This window comes from Convolutriloba macropyga, chromosome 5 (assembly GCF_964194025.1).
Source record: "Convolutriloba macropyga chromosome 5, txConMacr16.3, whole genome shotgun sequence".
Taxonomy (NCBI): Eukaryota; Metazoa; Xenacoelomorpha; order Acoela; family Convolutidae; genus Convolutriloba; species Convolutriloba macropyga.
In genome coordinates, this window is record NC_134472.1 from 20,132,308 (window position 1) to 20,146,941 (window position 14,634).

Below are 14,634 nucleotides of genomic sequence, written 5' to 3' on the forward strand. Positions count from 1 at the left end.
TAGAAAATATTTTTGTTATAACAATTAAGTAATAAAACACTAATACTAAAGTAGAAAGTTGAATTGTTTGTTTTGTGTTATGAATTTTATTTGTTTAGGCCCGTTTAATGATTGTATTTTAAATTCAAAGTTTTTGCCGTTATCAGTGCTAAAGATTTCAACCCAAGAGTAAATATCAGTTTGCTCAACGGTAAAATTTAATAACCAAGGATACGTATTTTCAGAGTGTTTAAATTCAACAGAGTATTGGTGGAATCTGTTTATTTTTGAAAATCTAATTTGTGTGACAAATTCTGTTTTTATTAGTAATTTAACTCTATCTGGTAAACTCGGATCGTCAGGAGAAACGTTGATGTATTTGGGTTTAATGATTTTTAAGATTTGTAAACCAAACGGGGGAATTATATTTTGGTGGCTCATTCACACGCTAGATGATAACGTTTATGCTAATTCTATTACACTGTTTTGATTTCTTAGAGCATCCAAAAGTTCATTAAAGTTTGGGTTAGTCCACTTATAAGTAATGTAGATTTCGGTCTGTGTTTCGTTAGAAGAGTGATGGTAAATGCATAAAAAGTTTCTGTTCTGATCAATTAAATAATATGAAACTTTGCCTATTTCGTTATGTACTTTAATACTTATATTTAAATCTTGAACGTTTACTTTAATATATGACATATAAATAACATAGAACAATTGTTTTTGTTGTTTTATTATTGTATTTTTGTATGAAACACACAGAAGACAGTATAAAAACGTTTAGTACGGGATGTTTAGTACATCAGTAGTAGTATTTTTGTGGCTATTATTGTGTTTAAATATTGTTTCTAAAGTGCTTGAGTCTGTTAATGACCGTATTTTAACATGAGACAACAACTTTTCTATGATAAATTTGTGTACAGATTGGGTTAAAAAGGCTAGTTTACGCTCTTTTAATTAATTATTGGCTAAATTTTCTGTGGGAATCTCGATCACACTGTTTTTAGTTTTTAACAAAGTTAGTAAATTCTGAAAATTAGGGTTCTCAGATGCATATGTTATATAAAAATTAGCTGGGGAATTATGCTCAAACACGTAGAAAATAGCTACAAAGGTAATTCCGTCAGTAATAAATCGTGTTATTTTACCCCTTCTAGTGTTTTCTAATGCTGTTAGATTAAGATGTTCTACAATAACTATTCCAGTTTGGTCCATGCACTGTTTAAAACCTCTATTGGTGAAAGTGTTCGTGTGAAACCGGTTAAAATGGGGGAATTCTCATCAATTTATGTTATTTTCAGGCTAAAAATCTATGTTGGGGGGTTAAAATTTAGTTTAAAACCCGTTATTCTTTGTTAAATTTGAGCCTTATTGAGATTTATGTGGTCAAAACTTGGTTAATGTTTACTAATTTTGTGTAAAAATGACGTTAATATGGCTATTTTCTTGAGTAATATTGGTTAAAATTGGATAAGATTGATGTTTTTAAGGCTTAAATGTGATTAGTATCCGTTAAATTATGATAAAAGTGACGTTAATTTTATTAAAATCTGGTTAATATTTGAGAATTTAGGTCAAAATGATGTTTATTTGGTTAAAATTTGATTAATATTACCCCACCCGGGTCAAGGAATTGATAAAACAAAGTGAATATTCAATTAAGGAAGGCTTAAATTTAACCAAAATTGGGTTAGTTAATGTGAAAATGCAACAACGTGTGCTTAAATGTGTAGAAAATTAGATATAAATTACACTAAACACGTATTGGGGGGATGAATTCTGGTTAAATTTACGTTAAATTGTTTGAAAATGCTATATTTTGGTCAAAAATTCAGTAAAATTTAGACATATCTTACTCTAAATATGGTGTGGGGGGATGATTTCTGGTTAAAAATCGGCTATTTAGTGTGAAAATGCTAAAAATCTACTGTGAATTTGGTGAAAATCGGCTAAAGTTTAGTTTAATTAGGTGTTGGGGCGGTGAAATTTGGATAATTTTTGGTTATTTGGAGTGCATATGCTAAAATTTAACCATAAATTTGGTCCAAATCGGGTCAGAAATAGTCTAAACAAGTTTTGGGGGGATAAATTCTGTATAAATTTCGATTATTTAGAGTAAAAATACTAAAATTTAACCATAAATTTGGTCAAAATCGGGTTAGAAATAGACTAAATAGGTTATGGGTTGATGAATTTTGTATAACTTTCAATTATTTAGAGTGAAAATACTAAAATTCAACCATAAATTTGGTAAAAATTGGGTTAAAATCAAATTAAATATGTTTTGGGGGGATAAAATCTGGTTGAATTTCGGTTATTTAAAGTGTAAATACTAAAATTTAACCATAAATTTGATGAAAACTGGGTGAAAATTAGGTTAAATAGGTTTTGGGGGGATGATTTTTGGTTAAATTTCGACCATAAATTGTGAAAGTACTTCAATTGTTATATAAATAAACTCAAAATCGGACATAGATTACCCCCACCCGGGTCAGAACAATTTTACAAGAGCAAAGAATCAGTTGCCTGTTACTATTTTAATGTAAATTTACTCTATTTCGGCCGTAAATTTGATATAAATTACTCTATTTGTTCGTCTATTAGTGTGCTTTCACTTCTGTGCTAGTGGTTATTTTACTATTTTAATCCGATCGGATAGAAAAACAAAAATTCAGGCGTGATTCTTTCCTCTGGGCGCACCAGTTATCAAATTTGGCTGGGCTGCTACAGATCACACAATACGGGATCTCTTTATGTATGCCAGTCAAACTTGACAAAAGATATAACAAATCAAAGGCAAAGATATATGCCTAAGACCTGTCTGTGCTATAAGTCTCAATTTAAAATAGTTGGGGGGCTGAAAAGTTCAATTAATTAAATAGATAGTTTAAATGAACAAGCTTACTAATTACCAGTTGTGTAGTGGTGAAATGGAGGTGAGCTGCTGGGCGATCGTTCACTTGGGTGTTTCTTCAGTTATGTTATTTGTCGAAAAGGAAAGTTATAAAATCAAAACTGGAATTATTTGTCTAAGTTATTAAACAATTTTGTTCGCCTATTTTATTGTTAAAGTGAAGTTAAATTTTGAGAAAAATGAAAGCAGTTGTCTGCTGCTTGCTTCTGGGAGTGATTTCTGTCTCTCTAATTTTATTCCGTCCCACTTCGCTGAGAGAAACAATTAATTCCTCTCAGCTCCGTTTGGGCCGATAGGGAGCGAATCACAAACTCACGTTCATAGTGAGGTGCTTCTTAATTTTCCTATTGGCCGAGAAGACAAGAGAATTAACTCTTTTTTATCTCACGGAGAAATTATTGAAACTCCAAAAAATAATAAAAATCTAAAAAGCTGAGAGCATCAATTATTGATTTCGTAGAGGCCTGTTTTCTGCTTTTCCCCTCTTCTAAAACCGCAACAATTATGGTTTTCTTGGGGGCTTTTTATGAGACTCTATTGTCTTTTCCCCTGAAGCAATCTGCTTCATCTTTATTGAACTTGGGGGGAAAGATCTGCATTGCAACTGTCAAAAGCAGAAGTAATTTAAATCAAAAGAAACTGTGGTTTTACAGGCCGCCTACGTTCAACAACGTACATTTTCTATCCTGGATATAAGCGAGGAGATCCAGGCCTAAAGTTGTGTTATTTAAATGAGTCGAACTGAGTTGTTTAAATACTTGTGTACTGGTAGTCTTAACAAGCATTAGTTCGTTTAGCGCGCGGCGAAAGAATGGTTAATTAGCGCCTAAATACGTTCGCTCTAATGCGGGATTAATTATCCGTTCATTTGTAACGGCTCTCGTAATACTACATCTACAAAATATACATTTTCACTCAATAAGATTTGTATGATTAACCAATATTCTATAACCAATATTCAGTAATCCATATTTTGCCCAAAATTACGCAGGCGCAAGTTTTCACCGAACATAACTTATTCTAATAACTTAGTTTCTTTTTTCCTCAAGGTGATAACAAGTCTAAAATTATGCTATACAAACTTATCGTTATCAAACTGGCGTTAGTGTCAGTCCGAAACACCGAATAATGTGTTCTTCTGCAATTTATACTCCAATTGATTTAGAATACAGTTTTTACCGGGTGCGTAGGATATTAGGCAAAATTTTAGATTAGGCGGACACATTTTTTGTAGCAATTAGGAGAAAGTTTTGAACGAAGTTTTGTGGACTTTAGGCGAATACCAATTAAATCACTTCTAAGTGGTACTTCAAAATACAATCAACGCTATAGAGTATTCCAGTGTCCCTAGCAAAAACAAACTGCCTTCCTCTAACCAAATAACCGAACAAAAAATTTAAATGGAAATATTCGTTATCAAATATACGAAAATTTGGTACAATCGGTTATAAAGAACATAGAGAAGCTTCAGTATGTTCGGTTTAGAGCACGCAAGAAATCGTCGATATGCTAGATTTGAATTGAATGAAATGGTCGGTTTTTCTCATCTGACTATAGTCAAAAGTTATGGTAGAGTTCAATGTGCAGGGGTTTCAAACGTATTTCGGATTTTATCATCAATACACCCTTTCTCAAAATGGGGCGGCTATTCTTGAAAAGAATTCATGCGAGCGATTTATTAACCAATCAGAGACGACTACTAAACTTCCACCTATGTGAATACTATGTTAAACGGAATAGAATAAAATGCGCAATGTTATGGCAATTAGCCGAATTGAAATACAAAGCGAAAAGACTGGCAAAATTACCGACCCGCGACTTCCGGATTACATCCCACAGCGCGTGAGAGGCAAGGCCAAGTAACATTGTCGTTAAGTATAGCACATACGGGGGATGGGGCAATTTTCTACTAGGTACCAAAGGGGGGCAACTGTTGAAAAGATCCCGTAATTCTTAGAGACATTTTTTGAAAGAATGTGCAAGTTTAAAGAAATTACTTCTTTAGCTTGCTGAAAAAATAGATGAACAAATATGAAGTTTCTGCTTACTTTCAAATTCAAAAATGGAACAGAATTGTTCAAAACTGATTCTTGTGGTTTGAAACCGAACATACCGACGTTTTTCTATGTTCGAAATTAAACCTATCGACAATTTTCTACGTTTAAAATTAAACATACCGAAGATTTTCTACGTTTAGATTCGATAATTCCTTGCCGCGTCATAACTTTTCGATGGTGATAACAACAGTGTGGTTATCTTCGTAATTTCGCTGCAAAATGATATGAATAGCTTGTCCCCACTTCCCAAAACACTTTTTTGAGTGATGGAATTTTGAAGCAACCTGATGGAAGATCGTTCCATAGATTGAAATATGGCTCTAAAGAACGGTTATCATGCTAAAGCAATCAATATTGACTGTTAAAACCACCATAGTTTTACTTCAATTTTCCGTAATCGAATTTCCACTAAGCGCCGAGTCATGCTATAGAAAAAAATTCTTAATTACGGATTAAACATTTAAAGGGTCCATAATTTGCCTTTTTAGGAAGCGTTGCTCCGCCCCAACAAAGACCGCAATCCCTACTTCGGCGTGAACAGATTTGCGCCCCTGGAAGTGGTGCGGCCACAGAGCAACTACATTGAGAATGACGTCATGTTTATTCAGGTCGTTGTCAGCCAGGAGGACATTCCAGCCCTCTAATCAAACATAAAACCCCACAATACCAATCTGGAATCAATGCAATGAAAATGAAATAACCACAGTTTGTACACAGTACAATCCCCCCCCCCCCCCCCCCCCCCCCCAGTTCTTAGGACTCAAAAATATACATTGTGCTATCTACATACGTAGCTTTCTTTGTGAGAATCATAATGTCAGAGCTGGAGGGGGGGGGGGGGGGGGGGGGGCTGGTTAACAGGCCCAAAATCTCATTCTCGCAGGAATCAAAAAAGTTTTCAAACGTGGTTTTCGTGGTTACTTTAATAATATTAAATATTAATTTCTTCAACCTCAAATCATTCCATTAGTTTACAGGCGCGTGATTTTAGTATCCGCTAATAGAGATGTGCCAGCAAAACTCAGTCAATTACGTCAATTAATAAAACTCGATTTATACAATCAATTAATATGACGAGACGAGAAGCCAACTGCTCACTTAATGTCTATTAATTTAATGTGTGATTTTTCTGTACGTTAATATATCAGTAATGCGAGCAAAGCTATCTATTAATACGCACGGAAAATTACGTTAAAAATTCATTAATAATCAAGCCTATTACCCCATTTGTCCATTTGTGTTGGCATTGGTTTAAGACAACCGTCCAGTGATAGATTATATTGAAGGACAGTTGACGTAACCTTCACTTTCAGCTACCAATTTTGTTCAAAAGGAAGCATTGTTAACGCATGCAAAAAAAACAAAGCAACAAATGAGACCACTGCTTTTTCGATTTTCGTGATTATTCATAATACTCTGTGGCCTACCAATCTAAAGATAATAACCATTTATTATGGTTTTAACACTAGAGATTGATAGTAGTGGGGTGGTTACATTTTCAGTAATCCGGAATGATTCGAGGATAAATTGTTTGAGCGATTGGTGTAAATAAACAACGTGCCAACAAATTAATGAGTTTCTAAATATCGAATATATGAAATGTGTACACAGTCTTTTTCAAGAGTCTATAGAACATGAAGAACACAGAATAGGCCGCTAAAAGTGAATGAATGAATTTGAGAAGTCTATCGCGCAAAAGAATTGAAGTCTCTGAAAATCCTAAGCAGTTCAACTTGCAAATGAACCTGAGCGGGATCATAATTAAAACTAAAAAAAACTTAGTGTTCGAACTTAACTAAAATCCTCTGTCAGATTATTAAGCAAACGACAGCTAAAATAAGTAATAGACAGCTATCAAGCGACGCAAAACTCGACTAAAAAATAAAAGTTTCAAATATTGGTTTAATAACTCATACAAAAGAGTGATACAATTTTGTACAATTTTCAAAGAATCAGCTCAGCGACTGTTTGGTCTGGGCACCTTTTGAAAGCAAGCTTAGCTCTTCAAAAAACACCTAAGTTGGTCCGATCCACATTTAATGGGTGGACTCTTTTAATGGTCTGGGCACCCACAATCCAGTTTGCCAATCCTCTCGGTCTAAAATCGCGAATAGTCAGCCTGATGTGGAAGTTTGTCGACAACAGATTTTCTGATTCCAACCCTTGCACATGGCAACTATGTTGCGACTGCTGTGACTGTCGCAACATTTGGACATCATTCTAATCAGAAGTTATGGGAGAAATCCCTCTGGTGTCAAACCCCAGGAAGCCACAACAACAACAACAACAACAGCAATGGGGGACTCAATTGTTTTTGTTCAGTCAATTTTGGCCGATCGATATGTTTCTCATAGAGAGTTGTGAGTGGTAGCACCAGAAAAATCATACGTACAGGATAGAACTAAAACATTTTGTTTCAAAGTTTTCCTTTTTGGAGGCGATATCGAAGTTAAAAAAATTTGAGAGCATTTCACTTTCCACATTGACTTTTTTTATATATTTTATGGCCCTTTCGGGCAATTTTTGCTTATTTTTGGTCAAATGTTACCAAAATCAACATTTTCGTATTTTAGTAGCATGAAATTTATAATCAGGCTTTCATTGGTCACATCGTGATTTTTAGAATGAAGTAGATTTGTACTTGAATTATCAAATTTGGCTGGGCTATTACAGATCACACAATACGGGATCTCTTTATGTATGCCAGTCAAACTTGACAAAAGATATAACAAATCGAAGGCAAAGATATATGCCTAAGACCTGTCTGTGCTATAAGTCTCAATTTAAAATAGTTGGGGGGATGAAAAGTTCAATTAATTAAATAGATAGTTTAAATGAACAAGCTTACTAATTACCAGTTGTGTAGTGGTGAAATGGAGGTGAGCTGCTGGGCGATCGTTCACTTGGGTGTTTCTTCAGTTATGTTATTTGTCGAAAAAGAAAGTTATAAAATCAAATCAGGAATTATTTGTCTAAGTTATTAAACAATTATGTTCGACTATTTTATTGTAAAAGTGAAGTTAAATTTTGAGAAAAATGAAAGCAGTTGTCTGCTGCTTGTTTCTGGGAGTGATTTCTGTCTCTCTAATTTTATTCCGTCCCACTTCGCTGAGAGAAACAATTAATTCCTCTCAGCTCCGTTTGGGCCGATAGGGAGCGAATCACAAACTCACGTTCATAGTGAGGTGCTTCTTAATTTTCCTATTGGCCGAGAAGGCAAGAGAATTAACTCTTTTTTATCTCACGGAAAAATTATTGAAACTCCAAAAAATAATAAAAATCTAAAAAGCTGAGAGCATCAATTATTGATTTCGTAGGCGCCTGTTTTCTGCTTTTCCCCTCTTCTAAAACCGCAACAATTATGGTTTTCTTGGGAGCTTTTTATGAGACTCTATTGTCTTTTCCCCTGAAGCAATCTGCTTCATATTTATTGAACTTGGGGGGAAAGATCTGCATTGCAACTGTCAAAAGCAGAAGTAATTTAAATCAAAAGAAACTGTGGTTTTACAGGCCGCCTACGTTCAACAACGTACATTTTCTATCCTGGATATAAGCGAGGAGATCCAGGCCTAAAGTTGTGTTAATTAAATAAGTCGAACTGAGTTGTTTAAATACTTGTGTACTGGTAGTCTTAACAAGCGTTAGTTCGTTTAGCGCGCGGCGAAAGAATGGTTAATTAGCGCCTAAATACGTTCGCTCTAATGCGGGATTAATTATCCGTTCATTTGTAACGGCTCTCGTAATACTACAGCTCACCCCGATTTTTAAGATAGAAAAGAAAATCATTAAGAGAAAGAAATATACTGCATCGTATATGATTTTATTGCGCTTGGGACATATGAAGTTACTACAAGTTCAGACAGTTTATAAAATTAATCGCAAAGGGCGATAATGGTATACTATAAAATTGATCGCAAAGGGCGATAGGTACAAAAGATTTACAAAGGGCGGTGGCCATATCAGTTGAAAAATTCTGGTGGAAGGATGACTGGGCTCGTTACAGGACTGTCACCGTCGTCCAGTATATCAACAACTTCCACTACTTCATCTCCATCCTCATGCTTTTCTGTATTTGATAGTTCCTTGATTATCCTTTTTTGTTTTCGGTTCTTCTTCTTGAGTTTCGTCAATTCAGAGTTGAGTTGCTTTACTTTTTCAACCAGTTTTTTGTTCTCCACTCCTAAATTCTGATTGGCTGTAGTGATTTCTAAATGCTTTCTTGCATACACTTTGTTAATTTCTTTAACATTACTTTCTTCCGTTTTTTTGACTTGCTGGGAGACGATGTACTGCCTCCGCCAATAGTCATCGCTCGTTATTTTCTCCTTTTCACTGCACTGCATTTGTAATCTTTCAAATCTAATCTGTAGCTCCTGCAGTTCGGTTTCTTTAACAAATAATTCCTGTCGGAACTTGGAATTTTCCGAAATAAGTGAAGCTTCAGTGACTTCTTCGATGGCATCCGCAGGTGTCGGAAAGGCAGTCAAGTGGGAATAGGGGAAGTTGACATACGAGTCCAGCTGATTGTTTCTGGCGAGGTAAGTGTTCTTTTGGGTATCTCTGTCTTTTATTCTCCAGACGTTTGTTGTTTCTGGTAATGAGAACTCTTTCAAAATAGGCAGGTTTTCAGTTTTCGCAAGAAATTCTTCGCCGGTTGAAATGTTCTGAACCTTAACTTTGTCAGAGATTCTGAACTTATTGGCTTGCATTTTCAAAGTGTACCTCAAGTTCGTCACAAATCTGGGGTTCATGGGATTTACAACGTTTTCCCTAATTTTCTGAATTTTCAAGCAATAGGGGATGTCCTTTCGCTCTTTGTCACTAATGAGGTCATCTATATTTGCCATTTTTCTTATCTTCTCTGCGTGACTGCTTTGTTGATTTCCTGGTGCTGGTCTCTTTCGATCGACTATCCAATTGTTTTGCGGATCATATTGACTCGAAGTTGATGGAGGTGCAATGGTTGTAGTAAATGGAGGCTTTGAGAAAACAGGAGGCTGAGAAGAACTGGTTTGTGTTTGTTCTTGTTGTGTTGTCACTTGTTGATGTTGGCTGGGGATTACTACGCTTGCGAGTTTGGGTCTGGTAGTCATTGTGAGTGTTTTCCTTGTGAATAATCTAAAATATTTTGATTTTGGTTAGCCTGTGTCATCAATATCACACATTATGGCTTCTTTTCAAGTTTGCAAATGTATTGCTAATATAGAAAAGTATTTTATTGTAAAAATGTTTTTGTGAGGTTTTGTTGCTAACTGCTTTACTTAAAAATTATAATGCTAAATGCATTTGTTAATAAAGTTTGGTAGAAAATCGTTTGTTTTGCTAAATGCAAAGTTAACTTTAATAAAGGGAGGGGGGTCATAAATTAAAAAATTTTTATACTTATGCCAGGCGGGCAGCCCTGGCACAAGTACGTCTTTCTCCGCTGCCCGGAGGTGTGAGTCTTGGGGCGTGCGTCACACTAACACGGCTGCAACGACCCGTGCAGCTGGGGAGACAACCTTGCTGAGCTGAAAGAAAAATTTTTTCGGGTCGTTTTTGAAAATTTCAGTTATCGTGTTAGTGTTCTGAATTATTTAGGTTCAAAAGCCAGGGGGCAGGCTGGAGAAAGCTGAGGTAACCCCTTCCCGAGGAAAAGTTAAAAGGAAAAAAAAGATCGTTTGGACTTGAGTTGTTTTTGGTTTATCAGACAACGTCGTCTAAAAAATTTTTGCAAATGGGACATTTTTTCTGCTTATTTATACATACTCGACAGAATCGATGATCCTCATGTTGGGAAAAATGTGGGTGTTTTGTTACTCTTAATTCCGTTTTCATTTTTTTGCATAAATTGCATCGGAAATAGGATGTGATCAGGACGGGAAGACATGGTCGAAGACAGATGGGACATTTAGGGTTTGTGTATTTTTTAAAAAGTGCCTTTCTGCAAGGAATACATACATAGTGAGGATTTTCTTTGGGGAATTGCCTGTGTAGTTTTTCTACAATAACGGTTTTTCGTGAACATATGGGGCAGATTATGTCCTTATGGGGATAGAGCCAACGGAAACTGTCGAATAGGGATTGTGAAAGACCCATCGAGTGACTGTTCTCTTATTTTCCTTAGACAAAAACAGGAAAATTTCTGAGAAACTGCAGTAGGATGAGGCTAATGAGGAACGATATGGCAAGCAAGGTAATTAGGATTAAGATAAATATTTTTGTGGATAGCTCTAGATTGGTCATTTTCCGTATCTGGAGAAAATGGAAAGGAGGTAGTGATTAATAAAAAGGGATATTGCCAATGCGCATAAGAGAACAAAAAGAAGAATAAACAATGTTATGGGATGCGCTTTGTCAATTCAATGAGTAGTGTAGAACTAGGGTGAAGGAGGTGATTTGCTCCTGGTAAAAACTGAATTGAATTAGGGATATCGAGTGGATCAAAAATGAAAACAGGAAAAGAATTAAAATTTTGGGAGTTCTTGGATGCATTATGTAAATATTTTTTCGCAACGAGGGCATAATTTATAGTCTTCTACGCAAAATTTACAAAAGTTGACGGGCTTGTGATCACTGTGATGAAACGTTTTTGCAACAGAATATTGAAATCTTGTTTGTTTGCAAATATGACATTGAAACCAGTTAAAGATTGAAAAGATAACATTAAATTTAGAGCATTTTGGACAAAAATCATAGCCCATATCTTTTATAACATATTGGTAATAGAGCAGACACATTACGTGGGGTAATTCGTTAGGGGGGTTTTCGTGTAATTTCTTGAAAACAATTGTTTCGCGTCTGCAGCATAAACAAATTAATGAGACCGGTTTGGATTCTATAGTATTGGTTTCTTTCTCAATTGTATTCATTTTTGGAAGATCGTTATTGGAGGGGATTATGGGACTGGTATGGTTGGAGGATTTGGTTGTTGGTTATTTTGGGATTTTATTGTTTGGTCTATTACTAATATAACTATTAACATCAAAAAATTGAAAAGAATACTTACAACAACGAGGAAAACGGTTAAAACGAAGGAGAAGGCTGCTGCAATAATCATGAGGGCCATTAATAAAAAATCAAGTACTTTGGGGATAAACATTTCGGATAATTTGTGAAGGTAGTTTTGAATCAAGGATTTTACCACGGGTTGTTTCGGTCAATTGTTTGTTTGCATAAGGGGCATTTAGTAGTTGTAAAGGTCATACACTGCAAACAAATTGATTGTTTTGGGTGAAAATCCCTGAAGTGACTGTGGCAGGTGGATAACTTTCTGACTTCTTGACAAGAATCACACTGGAAATAATGGCAATGACTGATTGTATAAATGGGAGTTACGCAAATGGGGCATTTAGGTTGGTTCCAATATTTAAATAATTCATTTCTACAAGGAATGCAAGCAAAATGGGGGGCTGACCATTTGGGTTTTTGTGCAATTTTTTGAATTGACGGCAAGGGAGATAACAAACAGGACATTCGATTTTTGGGGTTGAGTCAATTTGTGGTTGTTGAGACGATATTTTCAGAAAGTTTCCCATTATAAGGACAAATCAGAAAGATCCGGGTATACGAGTTCTACTCCACGGTGTTCGAGTTCGTTGGGAAAAGTTACATTTAAATCTGCCATAGCAAAAAAGAAATTCCAGTGTTTCTCGTTTGGATAAATGTAATAATGATTAGTGGTACCGGTGCTTAAAAACATATAAGTTATCTTGATACATGCTTTATACTGTGTGAAACAAACATTGAACCATCTTTTTACTTTAACAATTTTAATTTTTTCCTTACCAATAAACAAAATCATTTTAGTTTTAACAATTTGGAAAGAAATGAGGGGAAAAGAGCAAATTGATCAGAGAAAAAAAAGGATAGAAAAAAATGAAGAAGAGGAAAGGAGAGGAGGAAAAAAAAATTTTTTGTGGAGAGCAAGTTATGTAAAACAAATTACTTTACTGAAGGGCGCCCAAGTTGACTGGGAAGTGCTCTTCGATATCGATGAGTGCGAGAAAGAATTCCCAGTGCATCATTCCCATGGTGACTCGAGTAGAACCCTCACATCCACGTTCGTAGTCAGTATAATGTATGATTATACAGGGCTTTATTTCTGCAGTGGGAATTTCAATGAATGATCTCTCGAGGGATTCTAATTTGACTAGTCGCTCACCAAAGTGGAACAGCATTATAGGAGATCTAAATTAAAAGGGATTTTGGAACCATTTAAAGCTTGGGATATATTTATGAAGATTGTCCAATAGGGGGAAGATGGTGTTAAGATAATGGTTCCATCAGTCCAAGTGTTTAAATATTCAAAATGGAGTATTAGTTGTGGGATTACTCGGTTGCTTTTTGTCGTGACAAATGATTTTTCAAAAAATTGAATTTGTATGAGGCAGTTTTGGTATGAGAATATCATTGCTGCTTTTAATTGTTGATAGTTTCCAACTCTTTAAAGATTGGATCGTTTTGGCAAGAATCAGTTTTTGGGGAATCAAAATAAATATTGTGAGGTACACAGTTTGGATTTTCGAGAATAAAGAGGAAGAATTTCCAATGGACTGAGAGAGGGTTTATACTTATCAGACAAATTTTTTCACTTTGAATCTCTTTGAGTGTTACTAGAATAGTAGGTACAGGAGTTGGGTATGCATCAAAAGACCGTTGAATTTTTTGTAACTCTACAAATTTATTGTTAACTGCAAATATCATAGTTTAGAATGATACTTAAGCAATATAGATTGGGTGTTGTACTTGAAATACCGAGTTCTCTTTGAATGCTAGAAAAATGGTGAATTCGGCGAACTGAGGATGAGTAATGAAAATAGTTAAAAGTTTGTAAATATTTGTCATGGGTTTTTTTGCGAAAGTCATTATACTTATAGCGGAAACATAGTATACGGCTAATAGCTCAAAATTTTGGTTTCCGATTCTGATTTGTAAGTTTCTATTAGTTAAATGAATCATGTTGCTGATCTAGCTCATTTGGCAAACTATTAGGGTCGAATTGTGCTAAATACACGAAATAATTCCAATACAACGAATGAGGGGTTAAAATCACAGTATCGTTTTCCCAAGTGTCCCAAAACTCAAAATTTATAACAATTTGAGGGAAAATGTCTCCGTGTTGTTCTTCAAAGGTTTTCTTTATTTGATAAATTGTAACGAGTCTATCTTGAAACAAAAAGTACATTAATGGAAGCGTTTTAGTTGTTAATTAACTTATTGTTCTTCATTTCAAAACTATGTATAAAAGTATGTAAATGTAAAAAAAGGATAAAAAAAAGGGTGTGTCAATTATTTCTGAAAAGAGGATTATTGACAACGATTGATATTTATAGATAATATATCAATCGGATTCAATGTAGCAAAATCGGAGTAGGGGAAGAGTGCAGGCAATAGCTAGATAGTCATAGTTGCGATTACCTAGTTGAAAATGGATTATAAGAAATAAAAAGCAAGAAAGGAATCCACACATGTCTCTTACAGGAAAAGTCAAAGTCTAATAATATTTTTCTTCAGACGCTTTGAAACAATTTTGTATTCAACTCCAATGTTTACAAAAATAATTGTGTCATCAATCAGGGCTCTTAACAATGAGAAGTATTGAAAATTTGAATGCGGTATGTCCAAGTCTATAATGTCACTGAAGTAGAAAGATGCAACTCTAATAGTTACAGTAGTTTTTAAATCGGAAATACTTGATGATAA

The 14,634-nt window shown here is 35.0% G+C and overlaps 1 protein-coding gene across 1 annotated transcript in view; it reads left to right on the forward strand.

Annotated features, from left to right (window-relative positions):
* LOC142339861 (TNF receptor-associated factor 4-like) overlaps nucleotides 1-5,678 on the forward strand; it is a 39,676-nt gene extending 33,998 nt beyond the window's left edge. Inside the window, exon 11 of the mRNA XM_075390179.1 lies at nucleotides 5,439-5,678. Coding sequence (XP_075246294.1) covers nucleotides 5,439-5,594 — 156 coding nt within the window. The 3' untranslated portion in view covers nucleotides 5,595-5,678. The remainder of the gene's footprint in view (nucleotides 1-5,438) is intronic.
* The last annotated feature ends 8,956 nt before the right edge of the window (nucleotides 5,679-14,634 follow it).